This window comes from Lemur catta, chromosome 3 (genome assembly GCF_020740605.2).
Source record: "Lemur catta isolate mLemCat1 chromosome 3, mLemCat1.pri, whole genome shotgun sequence".
Lineage (NCBI taxonomy): Eukaryota > Metazoa > Chordata > Mammalia > Primates > Lemuridae > Lemur > Lemur catta.
The window spans coordinates 65,077,132-65,098,867 of record NC_059130.1 but is presented as its reverse complement, the minus strand read 5'-3'; the positions used below and the strand labels follow the sequence as shown (position 1 = coordinate 65,098,867).

Genomic DNA, 21,736 nt, shown 5'->3' with positions numbered 1-21,736 from the left:
CTGAACTAATTCAGTTCTTACTCATTTACATGTTGTCTCAAAGGCATTTCACATCATAATCCCAAACCAAGCATGCCCAGGGCTCCATTCATAAAAAAAGGCAAATACCATTTAATACATTAGTCTCTAGTCTTTCCTCTAGTAGTTCTTACTTGATAGATGAAATGCAAAGATTCCATGTAAGAATGAAAGCGACTGCAAGTTGCTCTATAGAGATTTCTTCTCTAGAGTACCTGTCTTCTTAGATTTGTTTAGAGAAAGCCGTGAAAGCAATCTTATCCCTTATTTAAGGTCATAAAAAATTGCCCCTAATTATCTATTTAAATTTGTTTTCTGGAAAATAAATACTATTTATTCCATTAAGTTTCTATTATGTTTTTTGTTTTTTGCTTTAATATATTTCACAATTACTTTGTTTTATTTTAAACTTTTTCTGGCATAGTTTACTAGAGACTTTTAAAAAATTCTATATAGTAACAGGCACAAGTATTATAATCATATCTTGCTATAATTAAATGCTGCCACATATTCATCAATATTTAAAAAATCAGGATCTGCAGATCTGCACATAGTCTCTCTCTCACACACACACACACACACACACACACACACGTGGCCATTATTGTTTTAAGAATTAGATTAAAGGTGCTAATACATGAAGAATGCTTAGATTCCTTCCAGGAATATACTGGGGCTTAACATTAAAATTCTTCTTCTTATTATTAATAGCTCCCATTATCTGAGCTGAGTCTGGGGCGTTTAATTCTGGATAGATTGAAATGAAATGGGAGAGACTAGCAGCAGAAGATAGGTTAGAAGGCAACTGCAGAAAAAGCAATGTAAAATGAAAAGTGGGATTGAGACAAGAAATAGTTTCAAGTTCTAGACCCAACATTTACCGGTAGACTTAATAGCCTTGGGTCAGTCACTTAACATTTTGAATCAAAGTCTATGTTTCTTTCACTATGAAATGGGATGATCAAAATGTGATAGATTTAAGGAGATTGAGTATTAAGGAATAAGCTGTGTTTTTCAGTTTAGAAAGGAATTTCTACTTGGTGAAGTATAAGTTTTTTTTTAATATAAAAGTAAAATTTTTTTTTCTCTAGACACTGACATAAATCTACATGCCACAGTTGTTAGTAATTTTAGATTTTAGAAAATCTGGTCTTCTTTTTCCATTCTAGAAACTTGGAGTACGTATGTTTGTGTCTAGGAGTTGGGGCAATATGGTTGGTCCTGAGATACTGGGCCTCCGTTGCCAAGGCTCCACAACTCTGCTCTTAGAGATTGGAAGAGTCTGACCACTTGTTGATGATGGGGGAGTGTCATGATATCACTTGGTTCATATTACTGTTAGTAGTTTCAGTTTGTGAGAGAGCATCCACTTAAATGGTAGAAACGGTTTACTTGGTGTTCACTGGATTTCATTTTCATCTTGGTCCCTTCAATTCTTCACAGAGGGGCCACTATGTCTCCGTTCAACCCATTCTCTTCATGTACATAACTTCACTTGATTTGCGAAGTGCTACAACTTCTTTTGACTTCTCTGACTTTTCTGTGCTTATAGAATAGCTAAAGTCTTTGTGTGTTTCTCCACGATTTTATTCTTAGGCACACTATATGATAATCTTTTCCTTCCCTGCTGTTGAGGAATACTTCAGTAAACCTGCAGCCTGCAGGAATCTCCAAACAAAAGCAGGTGCTAGTCTCAAAGTTCACATTTGGCCCCAAATCAGGGGATATATGTCAAACTCTCACAAAAACAAATTGCTCAGCATACTCTGCCCTTATTACATACAAGAGAGACATGAAAATTCTACTAACAATCTGGGATTAGGATGATCCTTTTATTATTTCTGACTTCATATTTTGCACACCTTTGGAGTTTTCTACATCTTGTCTTCAGGGGATAGAGTATCACCACCTGTTTTACTCATGGGTAAGGAAAACAAAAAACTTCTAACAGAGAACATTGTATACCCTGAAAGGCCAGAGATTCCTAACTCTGAGCCACCACCACTTGAGCTTCCCTCCTCAGTCCTCTTACTGGGCTATCGCTGCTCCTATTGTCTCTGTGTAAGACCTGTGGGAAGAGTCAGGCCCAAACTGCTGGTAGTTCTTTTTTAAATGTTTGGTGTTCAAGATCTCTTTGACTTACCTTTGAACTAGGTGCTATTCTGGGGCAACAGGAAAAGTGTCACTTAACGTTGTATTATACAGCTGAATAATAATAATAATAATAATAATAATAATAATGCTATGCCAGCATTAGTGCAGAACAAAGGTAACTAGAGTAAATTAACTCATTTTGATTCAATAATTATTTAAAAATTTTTAGTATTTTAAAAGATACTATGAAAGATAAACAGTATTTAGTTTTAGAGTAAAACTGAGATGTCTCACCCATTTTTTTTTTAACTAGCTGATTCTCTGTTTAACCTGAGAATGATTATCATCCTGAAAAATACAGGTGATAAACTGGTTCACTAATTCCAGATTAAAACAATGTGATGGTGTTCACTTAGACTTCTAGGAAAGTTTGCAGGACTCGTTTTTAGATAAACCCATCTAAAGTCTCTACCTTATGTAACACAATTCCAATTAGCCTTGCATAAGCAACTCTAAAAAATGATTTCAGAGAATACTTTCCCTTTCTCATTTGAGAGAAATATGCTCCTGTTTTTACTGTTTCAATACAATTGGGAGCCTGCTACTTTTCACTTAAACTTTGAGATTCTTTGCTCCCCAGACCTCTCACTTGTGTGGAACAGTATCAGAGATGGTTCACTCTGTACGAGGAAATCACTAAAACTAGAATATGTAGAATATGTCTTCACACAAAATAGTCACATCAGGGCAACCCATGAAAATATGTGAATGGTACAACATTCAGTTTGTATTCTAATGTGGGTTGAAAATTTTGTAGTTATAATAAATTAACTCAAATTGTTTTGGCTGAGATCTAGCCGATGGCTTTTCTTTTTAAAGTATTGCTAGATTCACTGTGAGAATTATAAATAGTTTTCAGTGACAATTAGAATATACGGTTTCTGAATGCACTTGATTTTACCCACACCATTAAAAAATAAAGCTTGATGAAAACTCTCTGCTTTGCATTTCAAGTCTCTCTCCGTTTAGCAGCTCTCTCACAACCATAAAAAACTCAAGGGAAAAGAGTGAGGGAGAAAAAGAAATTCAAAAAAGATGGCTAGCTTATGGTCAAAACATATGGAACAAAGTCGTCCAAAATATTGTCACAACTCCTCCACTGACAATTCATTCCACTCTAGTCTTGTCAGACCTTCCAGATTCATTGACAGACTATTATATTCAGAATGGCTGTTGAAAACTTTCAGCACTTAGAAATGTTCTTGAGACATATAAAAATGTCTTTATTTAGAATGGAACATATAATATCTGCCAAATTTGTAGGTTCGAAACCACTTCCAATAAGAATTAAAAGGCCCTCTTCCTTGCTGAAATAGGACTATCAATATATGACTTGTCTGTTCATGAGAAATAGTGGGTTCTTGTCTCTGACGTTGCAATTTAGTTTAAAATCACTTTATGATGACAGGGTACATAAAGATGATAAAACTATAAAGATGACAGTCTAATCTTCAAAGATGACCGATCATCGATAAAACATTAAATAACGTAAACATCTGAAATGCCAGATTATCAGTTGGTTGGCACATTCTCAGTATTGAAGTATGTTGAGATATTACTGATAAGTGAAAAATGTTTTTATCACTGTGTTATGCAGAAATCTATCCTCTTCCAGAAAGGGCAAATGAATTGTAATACCTTTGAATTTACAAGATATATATATTTTTTTCTCCATCAAAATATATATAAAATGTTAATAAATGATATACTGTAAAGTGTTCAAAATTCTTTTGTTTTAGATTAACATCTGATTGCTGGGAATTTTAAGCACACTTTAGTCATCACTTTTTTGAATTCTAATAACAATTTCATATATACTTACAAGAATGATTAGACATGCTGGTCCTATAAAACTCCAAATAAAGTTGTTTTCGGTGCTAAGCCAACATCTGAAAAGTAAATAATAGATAAAAATCTATAAATATGTTTGTAGGCGGTGCAACAAAGCAAAATCACAAAGATATGCAAAGCATATTCAGAATTGCATTTCAAGTGCTCATGAAATTATTTTAACTTACACTTTGGTGGTGCCATAATATCTGTATCCTAATGCTGCTGAAAATCCAACTACCACAGCGGGGCTGAGATAGCCAAAGATATAAAAATTCTTGTGCAAAAATCCCTTGTTGTAGATGACTCCCACCACAATGAGATAAAGATGTATGCCTTCAATGCACATCCACGCAAAGGCAGCCAAAAAGAAGTAATGTAGCAGCCCAGCAATGATTGAACAGAAGAGCTAAAAAGCAAAGAAAGAAACCAGAGGCAATGTTTGTTTTAAAACTATCATAACATAAAATCTCAACTTTCTCTGTAAATTATGAAGCTTTTTGTAATTGATCACATTCAAATATCCATCGTGTCAGGTTTTTGAGATGTACTACTTCTAGCTGATTTAAATGAACTGTGTTTCATCAAAGTGAGGCATAACCAATCCTGTGATAGAACTAAGTTACTGTTCTTGGACCGAGATTTATTATTTTTATAGATTTATTTTGTGTGATAAATTGTGGATTATTCACATGTAAACAATGGTATCTTGCTGAATACGTTATGATTTAAGTTGATTTCTGTTTTGGAGGTGCCTCTCCTTTATTTTATTCATGCTCAATGAATGAAAATTATTGATTATAGTGTGCTAAACAAAAGAAAATGAATATCTTGATTAGGTGACAAAATAAAATTTACAGAACAGACAAATGATATATTTTACTAAAATATCCATTATAGAATCACTTTTAGTTGTAACATTATCACGTAAATATGAGATGGCTTTCAGTTAAACGTTACTTAACAGTGTTTACTTCACACCTAGAACTGAAGTTAAGCTTATAAGAAATAACAGGAAAAGAAGTAGTTACATGTACCTGTATAATCGAATTAATGATATGTATCACCAGAGGGATAACATAATACACACTTACACACCTATCCCACTTATTTAAACAGAAAACAATTCAAGATTAATAAGATTAAATACTAAAATATGTTGGAGGGTACTAAATAAGGTTGGGGAACACAGAGGTCACTGGCAATTAAAATCTGGGAACCATGTTACTGAGGAAGGGAGATTTGAGATATGGCTTGAAAATGGGAAGGCTTTAATAAATGAATGAGAGTTGAAAATAAACACTACAAGGAATAATTTTGGAGTGAAGACGACACTAGTTGGCACCTGAAGGGGGAAATAGGCATTGGAGACTAGTGCAAAACACGAAAACAGGTAAGGAGTTTATATTCCAGCATATAATATTTAGAATTGATGCTCTGTGGCAACTACTTGAGAAGAAAACCTTGATAACTGATTGTTAGTTTCAGTCTTTGAAAATTTTTTAAGAAGGATGGAAATATGGAGGCAATTTCTTGTTCTGTGGTCATGAGAACACACTTCTTCAAGCTCTGACTGCAGGGAGTGCAATTGACCTAAAGCTCCAGCTACAGTTCACACTTTCCCCAGCCAGCGACTGAGCACATCAGGGTCACTAAAGCATTCCTGCTCCTGAGAGACAAAGGATGCCTCTGACAGGTGACTTTGGCTCTAGGAACTCCCCCAAAGACTCCTTGATCCCCCCGCTGAACTTTCCTTAGAACTGCACTGCTCTGTAAAACGCTTCCATCCACTCTTCTTTTCTTCCCTTTCTCCTTCACTTGGGGTCAGACCTGAGTCTGAGTCTGATGGCTCTCCCAGCCTCTCCCCATTTTCTCTCACAGGCATTTCCTCTAACAGATGTATTGCATATTTAATCCCAGTTTAGTATCTGCTCTAGGAGGATTCAGACTAACACAGGATGAAACTGTTTTTGGTAAGTCTGGATTTTTATAATCACCTGTTTTAGTTTACAATAAATACAATTTATTCCTTCAAAAAAAAAAAAAGAAGAAGAAACTATTTGGTGATGTTCAAGATCAATAATCTTGGGAAATGTGTAGCTAGGAAAGTTCAGATACTAAGTGGAACCAATTTATTATATTTAAACCTATAAACCCTGGCTGCATTTATGTTCAGTCCCTATCCTAAGGTAAACTTTATTTCCAATTCTCTCTCTCCTTGGTCTTTTGTTTAATGGACTCAATAAGTAGTTTATTTAGATATGTTAGCATTATCAAACTTAGAAAGGAAAGCTTAAGAACAAATTATTAGTATGTTTGCCCCATTAAACCTTTAATTATAATTCATGTTTCCATGACATATATATTTACAAAAGTACAAATATCTACAAAATAAAAATAGAGAAAAGAGGGCCTACATACCTTATTAGTATTTGTATTGATCCCAACAAGAAAAACAAGTTCAGCAAGAAATAGGCTACAACAGAGATTTTTGTGAATTGTTGTCCTGGTGCTTTGAATTTCACTGAAGAACCAGAAGGTAAAAATGCATATGGCAAGACAAATCAGTGAAATAATTATCCCTAGTTGAGTGATCCTTGTAAGAATATTATAATCTTTAATACCCTAAGGGAAAATAATAATAAAGCTGTTAAGAGAATAACTCGGTAACTTGTCAAAGGAACTACAACATATAATGAACTTCCTTTTTCAGTGAAACATTAATCAAAATGTTCATAAAATGTAAAACTATAAATGTGCATTTATATGAGAAATATTTAATACTTTCAAAAATCCTGAATATCCAGAGAAATCTGATATAAATCATGTAGCACTTTACAGTTCTGTAATTGGTGATTTTTTTTCTAGGCATAGTATTTATTAGTATAGGGTTTAACAATGTTATCCTCATCAATTTCATTATATTAGAAAGGCAATTCATTATTGTAATGGGAAAATGGTTAATTAAAACAGATTTATCAGTGGTAAGACCAAGTCTTATTTCTATGCGGTGATTCATCTAAAGCACATTAAACAAAGGTGTTAGCAATGCTGCATATATGAAATATTAAAGTGGTATAGTTCAGAGACTTTGAAAAGGGGAATGCTGGTTTTATTCTAACTAGATGAATATTTATTTTTATATACAAAATAGAGACTTTTATGCTTAACAGCCAGAAAAAAAATCACTTTTATGATTGACAATATTTTTAGGCAGATTAATTTGGTTACTTTACTTAATGATGGATTCTAAATATAGGTGGAAATAAACCTGTAATTTAGTGAAGATTATGATACAGGGATATAAAATAAGAAATTATTTGATGATTATATAAGTGAAATATTACTAACGCAAAATGTATATTAAAAAGCCATAAAGAGATTTTTCATGTTTGAAAATTTTGTGGGGTTCCACATTGCTGAAAACATTACATTAGTTATAAATGTGCTAATACTTACTGATCAAGTATCAGACATTTTTGAGCACTTTTTCTGTCAATGGTAAAAATATACTTTCAATAAATAGGCAAAGGCCCTTAAATTCTATGATACATTAAAATGGGTAAATAGCTTTTGAAAGAAGCATTAAAAACTAATTTAACATGTAATCTACTAAATATTACAGACTAAATAAATCCTAGACTTGAAATAACTTACAATCCATTTATTAATAGATATGATATCTTAGAAGGCAGGTAGGAAAACAAAGACTAAAAGAAAGATAAGGGTGGGGTTTTATCAGTTATATTAAATATGCTATTTATACCCTAGAAAAACATAGAATATCATTTTCTTGAATGATATTGAAAAAAACAGAAAAAGGAACATAGATAGGCAGATTTATAAATATGAAGTGGAAAACTGCCTTACAATGGAATGACCAGAAGACATCAAAATTGCAAAATGTGTCAAGTGATTACACCGGCAAGAGGTGTGGGTCTCATTCGAGTACATCAGCTCACAGCCTTCTGAAGACCAGCTGCCATTCCTGGTATCAGGTGAGTAGTTCCAAAATGCACATAGACTCCTATATTTATCTGTGGTCTGAAAAAGAGAAATTTTACTGATGAATAAAATAGAAAAAGTTGCATGTACAGTATTTCTTTGGTCATATTTAAGATACCATGTGTAAGATTAAAACAATGCTTAAAAGTGAAACATAAATTCTAATAAATCTAGGCTGCTGTTTTGTGGAAGAATGGAAATTTATATTGCAAAAATGCTGTGCTTTATCAATCTTGTGTCACAAAGTTGTGATAATTTTTATTAAATGAGATTATGCGTATGTCATTTAGAAGAGTGTACGACACATAATTATCACATTTATCTTTGTTCAACAAACATTTATTGAATATTTACAAGATATTTGTCATTGATCCAGGTACTAAAATTACAACATTGAACAAAACAAAAAAAAGTATTTGCATTGTTGACCTCACATTCTTAGTTGGAAATGAAAATTATTAAATAAGAAAAGCAAACCAGGGAAAGAAGAAAGAAAGTGGGATGGAGGTGGTCTGTGGAGGTCTTTCCTAGGGGATGATGTCTAAGCAGATACTTCAATGAAGCAAATGGTGAGTCCTGCAGACTTGGAAACAGAGGGTTCCAGACAGTTGGAATGGCAAATGGAAAAGCTCTGAAGTGAGACTGAATAGAGGCCTTCCAGAAACATCTAGAAGCCAGTTAAGTTTGAGCACAACGTGTGAAGTAAAGAAGTGAACAAAAGATCAGAGACAGAGGCTAGATCACACAGACAATGGGATGGTTATTCAATACATGGTAGAGTTCTCTTTATCATATTTTTATATTCACTAATCATAACACTAGACCTAATACATGAAAAGTTTTAATAATAATATTAATAGAAAGTTGAACTTGTAGAAATAAAAACTATTTACAGTTACTTAACAGTTTACAGTTAACTAAATGCTTTCTCATTTACTTTGCTTTGCTTAGTTTGACCCTCAAAAGAACCCTGTGAGGTATGTATTGTGTTAAGAGGTCAAGAGATGTCTAAAGATATATTAAGATTAACCATAAGTATGTGGAGTAACATGGAATCAATTCCAAATCTTCCAATAGCTATTCATTAAAGAAAATATGTCTTGAGTATCAAATATATGGCTTGCACTGTTCAGGGAGCCAGGATTATCAGTTAAGAAGATGAAGCATCTGCTCTTCAAGGATAATAAAAACTCAGATGATTTTAATATTAATACAATAAGATAATTGCTTTAATGTGATACATACTAAATACAATGCTTGGATCAATAGTTGGAGTACTGACAAAGTCTGAGTTTGACTGGATTGAGTCTGGGAAGACAAGGATTGAGCTAAAATTGGAGAGATGACCAGATTTTTTTCAAGGATGTCAAGCTATAGAAAGAAAATTGAAATTCTTTATCAGTTCCCCCCCAAAAGCCTGGAATGATAGGGAAAGGCATGTCTAGGTTGGCCATTCAGACACGATCAGGTCACAGAGGCTTGGGAAGGATGTCTCCAAGACAACAAATTAGCTGACAGATAATCTTACATGTTTGGATGTTTTGAGAGGCAATTTATAATACTGTCAAAAAATTTGGAACAAATTAATAATAGATAAACAGAAATCTAACCAAACAAAAATAGAGAAATTTATTAACACTAGGAAAAAGATTCAGGTTCATGTTTCAGTCATGAATAACACATACCAAATTATAATACTACACACATTGAAAAATTATTTTACTAAAAATTGGAGGTAAGTGTGGGTGGATGGGTGGATGGGGCAGTGTGTACATCACAGGGGATGATGTGTATAAGAAAACTAAATCTGAATCTTCCATAGACGGAAGTCAATATATAACATGTATATTTTACCACTTTAAAATGAAGAGGAGTTATTGAGTTTGGGTTGAAGATGATACAGGGCCAAAGGAGAATGATTTTCCTTTTTTTGTAAGAAGCCAGAAGCTTGAGCGTATTAGCCAAGACACTAGCACCAGTATGAAGAGATCCAGGAAAGATAAGTTGATAGATATAGCATAATTTCTTGGGAGGTAGGCTGGGGAGGGAGTCAGAGAACTTGACTGAGCAGATGTATCATAGCTGTTGAAGGTATGGATTCTGGAGGAAGACTACATGGAAATGAAACCTTCTTCTACCAGTTGATTGCTGAGTGACCATAAACAAATTATTTAATCTCTCTGAGTCTCAGTTTCCTTATCTATAAAATGGTGATAATAGTATATAACTCATATGGCTCTTATGAAGATTAAATGAGTTTTTTTTTAAGTGTATAACTAATATTCCTTTGAGGTAATGCAGAAGTATGTATTAATCAGTCAAGTCACAGATAAATTATTGGGGAATCAGAATACCGGAGATATTACACATGAGATAGTTTTTATTTTCTGAGAAAAAAATGGGATCAAAATTTCATTGTCAGAGAGAGTAGAAGCTGGGATTAAGTAGGTACACTTTCATAGGGGAATGATGAAATTTCATAATAGTCATTACTTTGGGAAAAATATTTGAACAGGGAGGCAGATTAAGGACAATTAAGTCTTCCTACTAATTATTGTAAAGAGTTTCTGTTCAAATGTGTGTTTAATTTTGTTTTGTTTCTTTGTCAAATAGGGATTGGTGAAGTGGGTTGCCCTTGGCAACTCTTCAGCTGCCAAAATATTCCACTGGTAAACAGCACAGTTCACACTCACAAAGATGTAGAATCAACCTAAATGTCCATCAATTCATGAATGGATTAACAAAATGTGGTGTGTGTCTGTGTGTGTGTGTGTGTGTGTGTGTGTGTGTGTGTGTACACACATCGTGGAGTACTTCTCAGCCATAAAAAGAAATGAATTAATGTCCTTTGCAGCAATATGGATGCAACTGGAGACCATTATCCTAAGTGAAGTATCTCAGTAATAGAAAAACAAATACCATGTGTACTCTTTACCAAGTTGGAACTAATTGATGGGCACAGAGAGATTAAAAGTCATCGGAAATCAAGCAGTGGGGAGAAGGGAGGAAAGTTGGGGTAAAAACCTACCTGAAGTAGAATGAACACTATTTGGATGGGTGATGGGCACACTAATAGCCCTGACTCAAGCATCATAAAAGATATCCATGCAACAAAAACATTTGTACCCACTTAATATTTTGAAAACAAAAAACTAGAAAAACCATCAGACCACATAAAAGAACAATGTTTAATTTCTAGTATTAAAAATATCTTGGGATTTAGCATTTGAAAAATAAATCCAAGTCTAGTTTCTGTTAAAACATTTCATGCCTTTTTCCTCTCAACATAATGCTTACCATTGTTTGTTTCAGCTATTATTTAATATTTACTTAATTTTCCTTACATTTACTTTCTCTCTACATTACATGTCTTTATTTAACGGAGATACATTTGTACTGGTGTAAGCAGATATGTTCTTTAGGTTTAGAAAGTCCCTCCTCCATCATATTAGAAAGCCCCTTCTCCATCATTATATTTGCATATTGCAAATATAATTGATTGGCTTTAAGATTTTTCAAATGGAGCTACAGAGGTACTTTAATCATGTACTAGAACTGAAATTCTGTTGAAAGCCCAAGAAAGCATCCACTGTAACAAGACAGCAAACAATCTATGATTTTGAGTTTCCTCATTCATTTTTAATGAAAATAACTACATACTAGGTTAGTTCTAATCATGCTTTTTATTATACGGCTTTAATTATCTATGAGTTTGAAAAATGATTTAGATCATTTAAGGCATTTAGATCATTATTTAGAAGAAAAATTACAAGAGTAAAGTGGTCTCTGCTAATTTCTTTATGAAATATTGTAAACTTCTCTATGATTTTATTTTAATCAACCCCCCAAATCCTTCAAGTATTATTTTAAATGACAAGTATTAACCAAACACTTCTGTTATTACACAAATGACATTTATATCTTTCATTGTGATACTTTTCTTGTAACTCATTCCTTGCAAATATGAAAACTTCCACATTAAACAATATGCTTTGAAATAAAACTAAAATATAGCTTAATTTCAGAGAATCAAATATGCAAATTCTTTGGTGTTGATTAGAAAATTTAAATAGCACTGAAAGTACAAAATATTTTTTAGAAAAATTAGTTAAAACCACTTTACTCTTATTTTATTTTTGGATCTGTAGTTTTAAACTCAAGAATTCACATATAATTTAAGTGACACAATAAAAGAAAAAGGTCACTTATATAGATTAATGTATCACAGTCATAGCCAACAACTACCAGAAAAACAGCTTACCTTTAGGTGACTTAATGTAAATGTTATTTTTTCAAGTTCATACAATGTTGGTGGGTTTGAGCTAATCGAGACTGAAATTACTGAAGAGATGACTCTTTCCTCCTCTTCAGAATTATCATAATTTTGAGGTTCCAATAAGAAGTTGTCAGACGATGAAAACAAGGGACCAATACTCTTATAATATAAAAATGCAACTGCAGCATTACCTATCAATCAAATACATATACTTAGAGTGAAATTCTTATAAAACAAAAATATATTTAAACTCTTAAAATGAACATAAAAATTGAATAGACAGCAATTTTACTTTAAAAGAATTATACAAATACCCAGATACTAAAATGTGGGCCACAGTAAGCCCATGACTCTACCATATTAAGATTTATATTCTCTGACCTCTGCAAATCCAAAAATAATCATGAACTGATTTATCCCTTTTGTATCCCTTTTGTGCAAACTATCTTTAGGAGAAAAATAGTCCCAGATAAATTTAAATCCAAATCCTAAGAACCCGGTTGTGAAGTATATTCACTTCAAAGATAAAATTTTGAGTTATTACTTCCATGTGCAAATATATAAATTGAACAGGTAATGGGAGAAAATTATCACAGGCTTAGATTGAACGAGTTGTGACATGTCACTGAGTTTAAACGTATGCCCACTGAAATGGTTCTTACTTAATATTGATAACATATAGTTATGCAGTGTCAGAGTAGGAAAGGCTGCTTTGAGAGGCAGCCATTTATCTGTGCCCCTGAAACTCCCAAATGCAGTGCATTAGCACATAACTCAATACTACAAAATCAAAAATACCAATGTTGATAGTATCATCAAAAACAAAGCACTATAATAACAAAACTGGAAACCTCCACATCACACTAAAAAATAGAATTCTTTGGATATGCTCATGTTACCTAAAAGTTGCCAAAGTGTATCACTATTCATATTTTCTCTCTTAACCTAAAACAGCACCTCAAGAGATTGCTAAGAGCCTTGCTAAACCCAGATACATTAAATAGAGCATTTTTCTTAACTGCCAACTTAGAAAACTTACATTAAAAAAAGAAATGGATGTTAGGATGACCTGGTTGGTCTAGTAAAATTATGGCTCCAAGAGATAATAACCATCCCAGCCTTTGCTATAAACAGATCAGGGCCTGAAGTAGGACCTGGATACCTGTTAGGTCAACATGACCTGGTCCAGTTGATGAACCAGTTCATGAGACAGTGGCTTCTTAGGAGTTGCAGCAGGAGATGGTCCAAAATCAAATGAAGAATCAAAAAAAAAAAAAAAGATGGATTTAAAAAATCTATTAATTACTGTATCCTTTCTAAATGAAAATGTTTATTTAATATCAAGTTCTGACTTTAAGTAAGGGGTGCCACAGAGAATGTTCCAAAATACCTCTTACCTCCTTTAAGAATATAGTCTCAGTATTTTTCCATCTTCATCATTTTAAACCTCTTCCAATTCCTATGATTTCTCACTAATTCTAGGCCTGATCTAGGTTTGAATTCTCTTATCTGATCTATACCTTTTATAAAAAGCTAAGGGTTCATTCACTAATGAAAGGGACTAAAAACTTGGAATCATTTGTAAAGAATAAGTCATTTTCCACTAAACCATTATCTATCCTTCCTCATTTTTCTTCTTGTTTATTCTAGTCTTTTTGCCCTAAGATCTTTCTAATATCTGTTAACATTACCATATCTTTACTAAGAACAAGTTATAGCCTTCAATTCAATGAATAGAATACATATTTGAGCAATTACATAGTGCAAATAACTGTGATAAGTTCTGAAGACTTTACTTCACAATTAATACTTATATATATTTGATAAAGGATTCCCATTTGGTAGCTCTTCTTACTTATTCGTATTTATTTTCTTTTTGGTAGTTATGCTGCTTTTAAATGAAATTAATAAAGCCTTTTATTACTGTGGTCCAATCATGAGTTGGACACCACACTATTGGAAAACTATCAAGATGGCAGCAGGAGTTATAATTTTCCTTATGTTAAATTCCAAAATCAATTTTTCCCACATAGACTATGCAATGAACTCCTTAGAGAATCACAATGATCTTCTCAGAGATTTATTGCTCTCAAACTGCCTTATTGCTTTCACTTGAGAATAATTAAAACATCTTATCAATAGGGCTTCATAGGCTTCTCTTTCTTGTCATCTAAATATTATCCCAGTTTCATAAGTTAAAAGTAAATATGTGGAATCTCTTAATAAAAATCTATTGTCTTTTTATTATAAAACCATATTTCAGAGCATTGAATCTTGTTATGCTCATTCTCTACACCTCCCCCTTAACTCTTCTCAAATTCAATCTATAAAAAAAGATTAAAGATCCACCTGTGCCTCATGGATTGCTTTTATTTTCCTACTAATTACATTGTACATGTTTTAAATAATTCATGTATTTAATTAATGAATTTTGTCAATCAATGGATAATCACAGGCAGACATTGAGAGAGCTTTATCAGTTTGTTAGATTTGCCCTGATTTTTAGATCCAACCTTGAGGAAAACACATTTTCTCACTCTGCTGTATCGAGAGCTGATATTACAGTCCCTTTGAAATGTCAGTTTGTATGTGGGATCATTAAATATAGCAAAGCTACCATGCAATCAGACAAGATCTCCTTGAGATATTAATTCCATGACAATTTCATCACCTGTCACGATAATAAGCATTTTCAATGTCTTTTCCCAAACTTCCAAACACTACTAAAATTGTCTTTGAAATTTCAACAGTTTAATACATTCTTTGGATTTGAGCCTAAATATTAGATGTAAGCTTGGTTAATTAGAATATGGTATAATAGGGTAAGAGCCCAGGGTTAGATGACAGTATGGTTTAGTTATTTTTGCTTCATTTTATGACCATCTATTTCTTACTTTTGTGTAGAAAATGACAAGAAAGAATGGTTAAGTTAGTACTGGTGGATTAGAAAAAAAAATCCAACATCAGTGCAGGGAAAAAAAAACAAAAAACATACTCTTCTTAGAATGAATGTGCAACATATTTTTAACAATAAAGAAAATATATCTTTTTATGAAATAGTGTCTACATATGAGACTGTATGTGTGTTGTATATATTTTTAATTTGTATTTATGACCATCCACACATTCTTTGAGAAAATATTATAATTCATGTTTTCCCTAGGAGATATATTTTTACCCATATAAGAACAAAAATAACGAAAATTCTACTATCAGCACAGTTTTTTCTAAGTGAATTGCATGCACTAAGAGAGCAGATAAATGGTTAAAATAGTACCTACTTGCTTCACTATAGTTAGGTGACAGGGAAAAGCTGATTTAGGAAGGACTGATCCCTTTCTTAACTCCCTCCTTCCTAGAACTGATTCTGTACTGTCTGCTGGTGTGCATGGAGATAAATCCACTAACTTTGCACATTAGTTCCATCATCCACAAAGGATATTCAGTTATACAATCATTAAATTGCTTGTGAGTACTAGCATTCTCTGATTCAATTTTTTAAAAATGCAGCCTTTAGTTTAGTTGAAGAGTTTACTAAGCAATGACAAATGGAAAAAGTCTAAGCCCAAACAAAAACCTACTTTTTTAAAAAACACTATATCTGTGTTACTTCTTCACACAATCATAAATTTAATCTCCTGATGAAGAATATGGTGGATTACTGAAGAAGAAATTCAAAACTCTATGGAAATTATAGCATCTTTGCTGCTGCATAAGAAGTAGTAAAATCAGGGTTCTTTTGTACATTTGTGTTGGAATGTCAAAAATGATTATCTGATAGTTACAGAGGTTGGAGGTAAGACAAGGACCCAGATATTGTCAGTTAAAATTCCCCTAAGGTATTTGTACAAATATAGATATTCTGTATGCTGTAAAATCATCAATATTTTTCTATAGAAAAGCACACGTTATATGTAAATCTGATATAATCAAACATATGATAAGTATTTATTGAAAATTCATTACCCATATCATATATAAGATTGTTAAAGTCCTACCATCTGAATCATATGCAGCTCTTCTCTTTGGAAGTATATTTATATAATCTCCATTCACATTCATATGAGGATGAATATGATTCATGTGGTTTGAGTCAAAAAAGAAAACTTTGAGAGCTGAAACAAACCATGAAAATAAAAAAATTATGAAATTAGTTTAATCAGTATATCTAATCAATATAATTACTTATTTGGAGACTTTCATCCATCATTATTGTATTTTCAACTTCTTATTTATGGCAAGGAGAATGAACATATTCTGAACATGTTTGGACAGCATAATTTATATCTTTAAAATCTGACTTGAGTTTTAGTATTTTGATTTCACTATAGCACTCATGGCTTAATTTAATCTTTACTGAATTAAATAAAAAATAAAATATGCATGTACTGAAAGAAGCTATAAATCATAATTACCAAAGCAAAGACGAGTAACTACAATGTCTCAGAGTATGGTATCTATAATATAACTTACTATTAAAAGAGTGATTGAATTAAATTCTTGAGTGATAATTTCCTTATCTGGGTTCATTTCACCTTTTTCATGGAAGAATATCATAAAAATTTAGGGCACTCATATATTAATCACAATGATTAAAACCATGATTTCAAGTAAATGGTGAATCCTAATGAGATTGTTGTATATCTACTATTTCATAGCAGGACATCATCCAGAAAATGTAATAAAGATGCATGCAATGATTATTTCAGAAAACGTGCCTTGTTTCCTCAGAACAACCTTACTGGGATCCACAATTCGATACAAGATCCTGAGTGTTTTAAGTATGAAATTGCATGAAGCAGGAAACATTAGAATTTACTATATTGATTACTTCATATTATCAAAAGGCAAAGAATTCTTTTTTTCCTTTTTTTTGAGACAGAGTCTCACTTTGTTGCCCAGGCTAGAGCAAGTGCCGTGGCATCAGCCTAGCTCACAGCAACCTCAAACTCCTGGGCTTAAGTGATCCTACTGCCTCAGCCTCCCAAGTAGCTGGGACTACAGGCATGCACCACCATGCCCAGCTAATTTTTTCTATATAGATTTTTAGCTGTCCAAATCATTTCTTTCTATTTTTGGTAGAGACGGGGTCTCACTCTTGCTCAGGCTGGTCTTGAACTCCTGACCTCGAGTGATCCACCCGCCTCAGCCTCCCAGAGTGCTAGGATTACAGGCGTGAGCCACCACGCCCGGACAGGCAAAGAATTCTTAAAGAAAAAAATTGAATATATTATGTCCAAGAGATCTGATGTAAGTATCATTGGTTAAGGTAGAGCATACCAAGCCATAAGATAACTGACTCAAATAACAAGGGAATAATGTATTTAAATGATTAACAGTTCAGGAAATGGAAAAGGTGGACAGGAGAGGAAGGAGGCAACTGTTACATATTCATCCTTTTTACTAGTACGTCATTCATACTGCTCTTGTAATATGCATCACCATTCATTTCTACATTGATAAAACTATACCAATTTAATCAACAGTATTATAAATACTCCCCACCACCACCTTTGAGAATGGCTTATTTGAAAAACACTATTGCTTTGAAATTGACCTTCCCTTCTTACCTACATCACTTGAATTAGTATCAAACTGAGTGGTCTTTAGGAAGTTCTGAGATATCCTTAAGGTAGCCTGCTCAGCAGTGTGCATGAGTTTTGCAAGATGAGTTCTCCTATGATTCGTAGATAACTTGTCCCAAACTATAAATGTATCCTTTTGAACGAAATTATTCACGGTTTTTACAAATTCCTATTGAAAAGAAAAGTTATGTCTTTTAAAAATGTTAGAATCCTACACTAATCACAGATGAAAGGAAAAATTTCAAGCTCAATTATGTTAAGAGTTAAAGCTTAACATACTTACAGTAAGAGTTGTATTAGAAAGGGCGTCCTTGGCTGAGATAGTGTTATTCCTGTAACCTAGTAATAGGGATGATTCAGCTAATATTTCTATATACGTAATTATGTCCATTGGAGAAAGATCTGTCACAGAATTTCTATAGACTTCTTGTAGTAAAGCCACAGGTTCTTCTATGGATCTAAACTGAGCAAAATGAATCCAAAAAAAGTAAACTAATTTAGAGTTCTACTGGAGCTTTTCAAGGATAAAACTTATATGTTAAATTGATTCTGAGGTTGGCTTTCTTGTTCTATACATAAATAATATCAAACTAATAAACTCAAGCTATAACATACAGCACTGAAATCTGAATTTATTTACAAGAGATTAGCAAATAACTTAAAAACCATAAAAGTTAGTTCCAAAAGAAACAGAGCATGTTTGAATTGATAATTTTTTAATTAGCTTTTAATATAAATTCTTATTCTTTGATATCAAATTATACTTTATCCGATGAACTTACCTTGATATTTAAACTCTTTAGTACTTATAAATATTGACATCCTAAGTAATAAATTATAATATAATACTTTGAATTAGAATTTAATCAACCAAAGGAAATTCTTTACAATGTGATTAAATGAAAATTTTCTTTAGCTGATAGCTGATTACTCCTATTGAAAGTCACAATTTCAAACATATGACAATAATTTTGTGAATGTCCTACTTTATTTGCTCTTTGAAATATTCACTTTGAATTACCAAATCTAGTTGCATTCAATTATGTCTTCTTCAAATGTGGAAATGGTCTAGAGTTAAAGTAGATTTTTATTATTTTAATCATCAACTTTCTTTACATATTGAGAAGAATTATTCAGTGTACCAAATAATGAAAACGTAAAAAATTAAATACGTAAAAGACTTCTTGAATACTTTTGGGATTTTTAAATTAATCCTATCTGTGATGCAAACATGATACTTAGATTTCCATGTGTAAGTAGTTTCAACTCCACCGAAAGTCCAACTCCTTGTTACTTTTCTTGAAATGTGACTTTGGAAGTATTTTAACTGAAACCAAAATGTCAAAATAAAATAAGGTGTTAACTCTATTAGTCTACTTACTTTTGATAAAGTTTTATTAATATGTGCAGCAATACAGACATTATCTAAATGGCAGTTTGCATTCACATCTTCTGTAGAAAAAGAAAACAGATTATACAGTAGATTATAAAAATTTTTTTTCCTAAGCTGACCATATTAATTCCATTGATTTTGCACACATAATGTTTAAACATTAAAAGGACATTCTGTAACACTTGAGTTTCAGCTTCAGTTTTAGAATACACGTTATTTTATAGAAAATGAAAGAAAGTAGTTTTAAGGACTATGGTATGTTAATTACATAAAATATATTATCTATATCTTGCATTAAATAAAACAATACCTTTTCTTTTGTGAATGTTATAGAAGATAAAGGAATCCTGGCACATTTCTTGGAAGGTGTAGCTCTGTGATACTTCCTAATTGTGTAATACATATTTTATATAGTTTTTGATCATACATAACATTTAATAATATAATTTACCTTGGCAGTAAGTACCATCATTAGCTGTGAAGTGTGATTTTCCTGTGGATGTCTGATAACCTTCCTTGCAAGAGCAGTTGTACCCACCATTCACATTTTCACACACCGCATGATCACCACAGACAACTGATTCACTGCACTCATCTATATCTGGAAATATTTGAAAAATTAATTTTTTATTTAGTGCTCATATAGTTGCTACCTTTTTGATAACAGTATTATATATGGTTAGTGGTTTCATATCAAATTTCTCAAAAAATTCTAACATTTCAAAAATGGCAAAACAAACTTAGCTGCATATATTTTTTAACTCTAATTTGCCCAATCCAATTTGACAGAGAATTGAAAATGTTATTCATGGGCTAAACTCTCAAACTGCTTTCTGAATAGCATGATTAATCAGTAAAGTCATGATACCAATTTTCATCATTGACAATGTGACATTTAGTCTTAATTTAATAAAAAAAAACAATTTTTAAATACATTTAAACACTTTTTTCCAGTATTAAACTGAATTGATTATAACAACTCAGTTTAAACTGGAGGATAAAAGAGTGATCTATTTTCTTTCCAAAGCTTCATTTTTGCCTGTAAGTTAACCTGAAAAACTAAGATGTAGTGGAATGTGTTACTGAACTCCCTTAAAATTTTACAACTCATTACTTTTGTTTGGGTTATATTTTACCATTGTGCTTAATACACAATCATCATAGATAAAGTAATTGTACAGAATAAAGTCTTAGATTCTTGGTAGCCATATATTGAAGCCATAATAAGTGCTGAATTTTAAGCTCACATAATTTATATTCTTAATTTAAAATTTTATGTAGTGCAGTGAAATATGCTTTAAAATTTATAAATACAGTATAAATACTCTGCCAGTATAAGAAAAGATTCCAAGGAACTGAAAAATCCTGATCATTACTTTAAATTAATACAAAGATTTTTGTGTTTCTAGCCAAGCTCTGAGAACTTGGAGATACTTTCTCCAATTAATGAATGAACCTGTAGTCTTAAATTTACAATTTGATTTTTTAAAAACTAATAGAGTAGCACAATACTGCTTGCTACAATGAAAAGACAAGTAATCAAAGTCTAATTTAAAATGTCATCTAGCTAGGTATCTTAAATGCATCTGCTCCTAATTTCTCACTTAAAAATACAATAAAGACAAAAAAAAAATCCAAACTCACACCATTAAAAGCTAGAATTTACAGTGAGTCTCTTGCTAGATTCTTGAAGAAATTTCTGTTAGCTAGAAAGGTGATGGCACTAGATTTAAGAAGACAATTAACAGCCCAAGCCTGAAGGAAGATTAGAAAAGCTCTTGTTTTTCTGACAAGTCTATATATTCACGATCTCTGCTACCCAGAAATCTTCTAAAGAAAGAGGAATGTTGCTGCAGCGTCATCTCTCTTCCTCTCATTTCTATGTGTATTCAGAAACTACCACTCCACAAAAACAAATGGACAGAAAATAAAGTAGGAGACAAGCAGATTGACTCTTGGGATGTAGAGAACCACCAAAGAAAGCATTTAGTCCTGGCTAAAGACACAACACAGGTGGTAGTGTATACTAAGGCTATTATTATTTTTCTTGTTATCAACGAAGTGGTAAAAAACATAGCACTAAATCAAAGACGAGTCTTTTTGGTTTCTTTTGAGTGAGGCTGTTGAAATAACACACATGCTCTACCCCAACTGGGAAAACACCCTAATGAAAGTGTGAAGAGACATATAAAGTATATCATAAGTAGAACAATTGATTTAATGGGCAAGAAAAGTTATCATGTTCTTTGAATGTCCATGTTTTGTAGTTTAGATGCCTTCTATGCTAATAGTAAACAAGGTTTTGATTTCTCTCAATTTCAAAACCATTTAAATGTACATTACCCAATCTCTGAGCAACATAAAAAATCTTGGCTCTATAAACTCAATTTCTATACTCCTTCTTGCACTTTAGACTTAACCGTACACAATCTTGGTGCTCACAGCTGATTCTGTTTCAGCTTTTCCCTGTGCCTC

The 21,736-nt window shown here is 32.3% G+C and overlaps 1 protein-coding gene across 3 annotated transcripts in view; it reads right to left on the bottom strand.

The window, feature by feature from the left end:
- Positions 1 to 21,736, bottom strand: part of ADGRL4 (adhesion G protein-coupled receptor L4) — a 104,865-nt gene that overhangs the window by 22,946 nt on the left and 60,183 nt on the right. For 2 of the 3 annotated variants that reach the window (XM_045547681.1, XM_045547683.1), the window contains 10 exons: positions 19,713 to 19,862; positions 19,250 to 19,320; positions 18,152 to 18,331; positions 17,854 to 18,037; positions 16,282 to 16,398; positions 12,269 to 12,474; positions 7,873 to 8,046; positions 6,424 to 6,627; positions 4,191 to 4,411; positions 3,995 to 4,061 (listed from right to left, as the gene is read on the bottom strand). In XM_045547681.1, coding sequence (XP_045403637.1) covers positions 3,995 to 4,061; positions 4,191 to 4,411; positions 6,424 to 6,627; positions 7,873 to 8,046; positions 12,269 to 12,474; positions 16,282 to 16,398; positions 17,854 to 18,037; positions 18,152 to 18,331; positions 19,250 to 19,320; positions 19,713 to 19,862 — 1,574 coding nt within the window. The remainder of the gene's footprint in view (positions 1 to 3,994; positions 4,062 to 4,190; positions 4,412 to 6,423; positions 6,628 to 7,872; positions 8,047 to 12,268; positions 12,475 to 16,281; positions 16,399 to 17,853; positions 18,038 to 18,151; positions 18,332 to 19,249; positions 19,321 to 19,712; positions 19,863 to 21,736) is intronic. The other variant, XM_045547682.1, reaches the window with a different exon arrangement.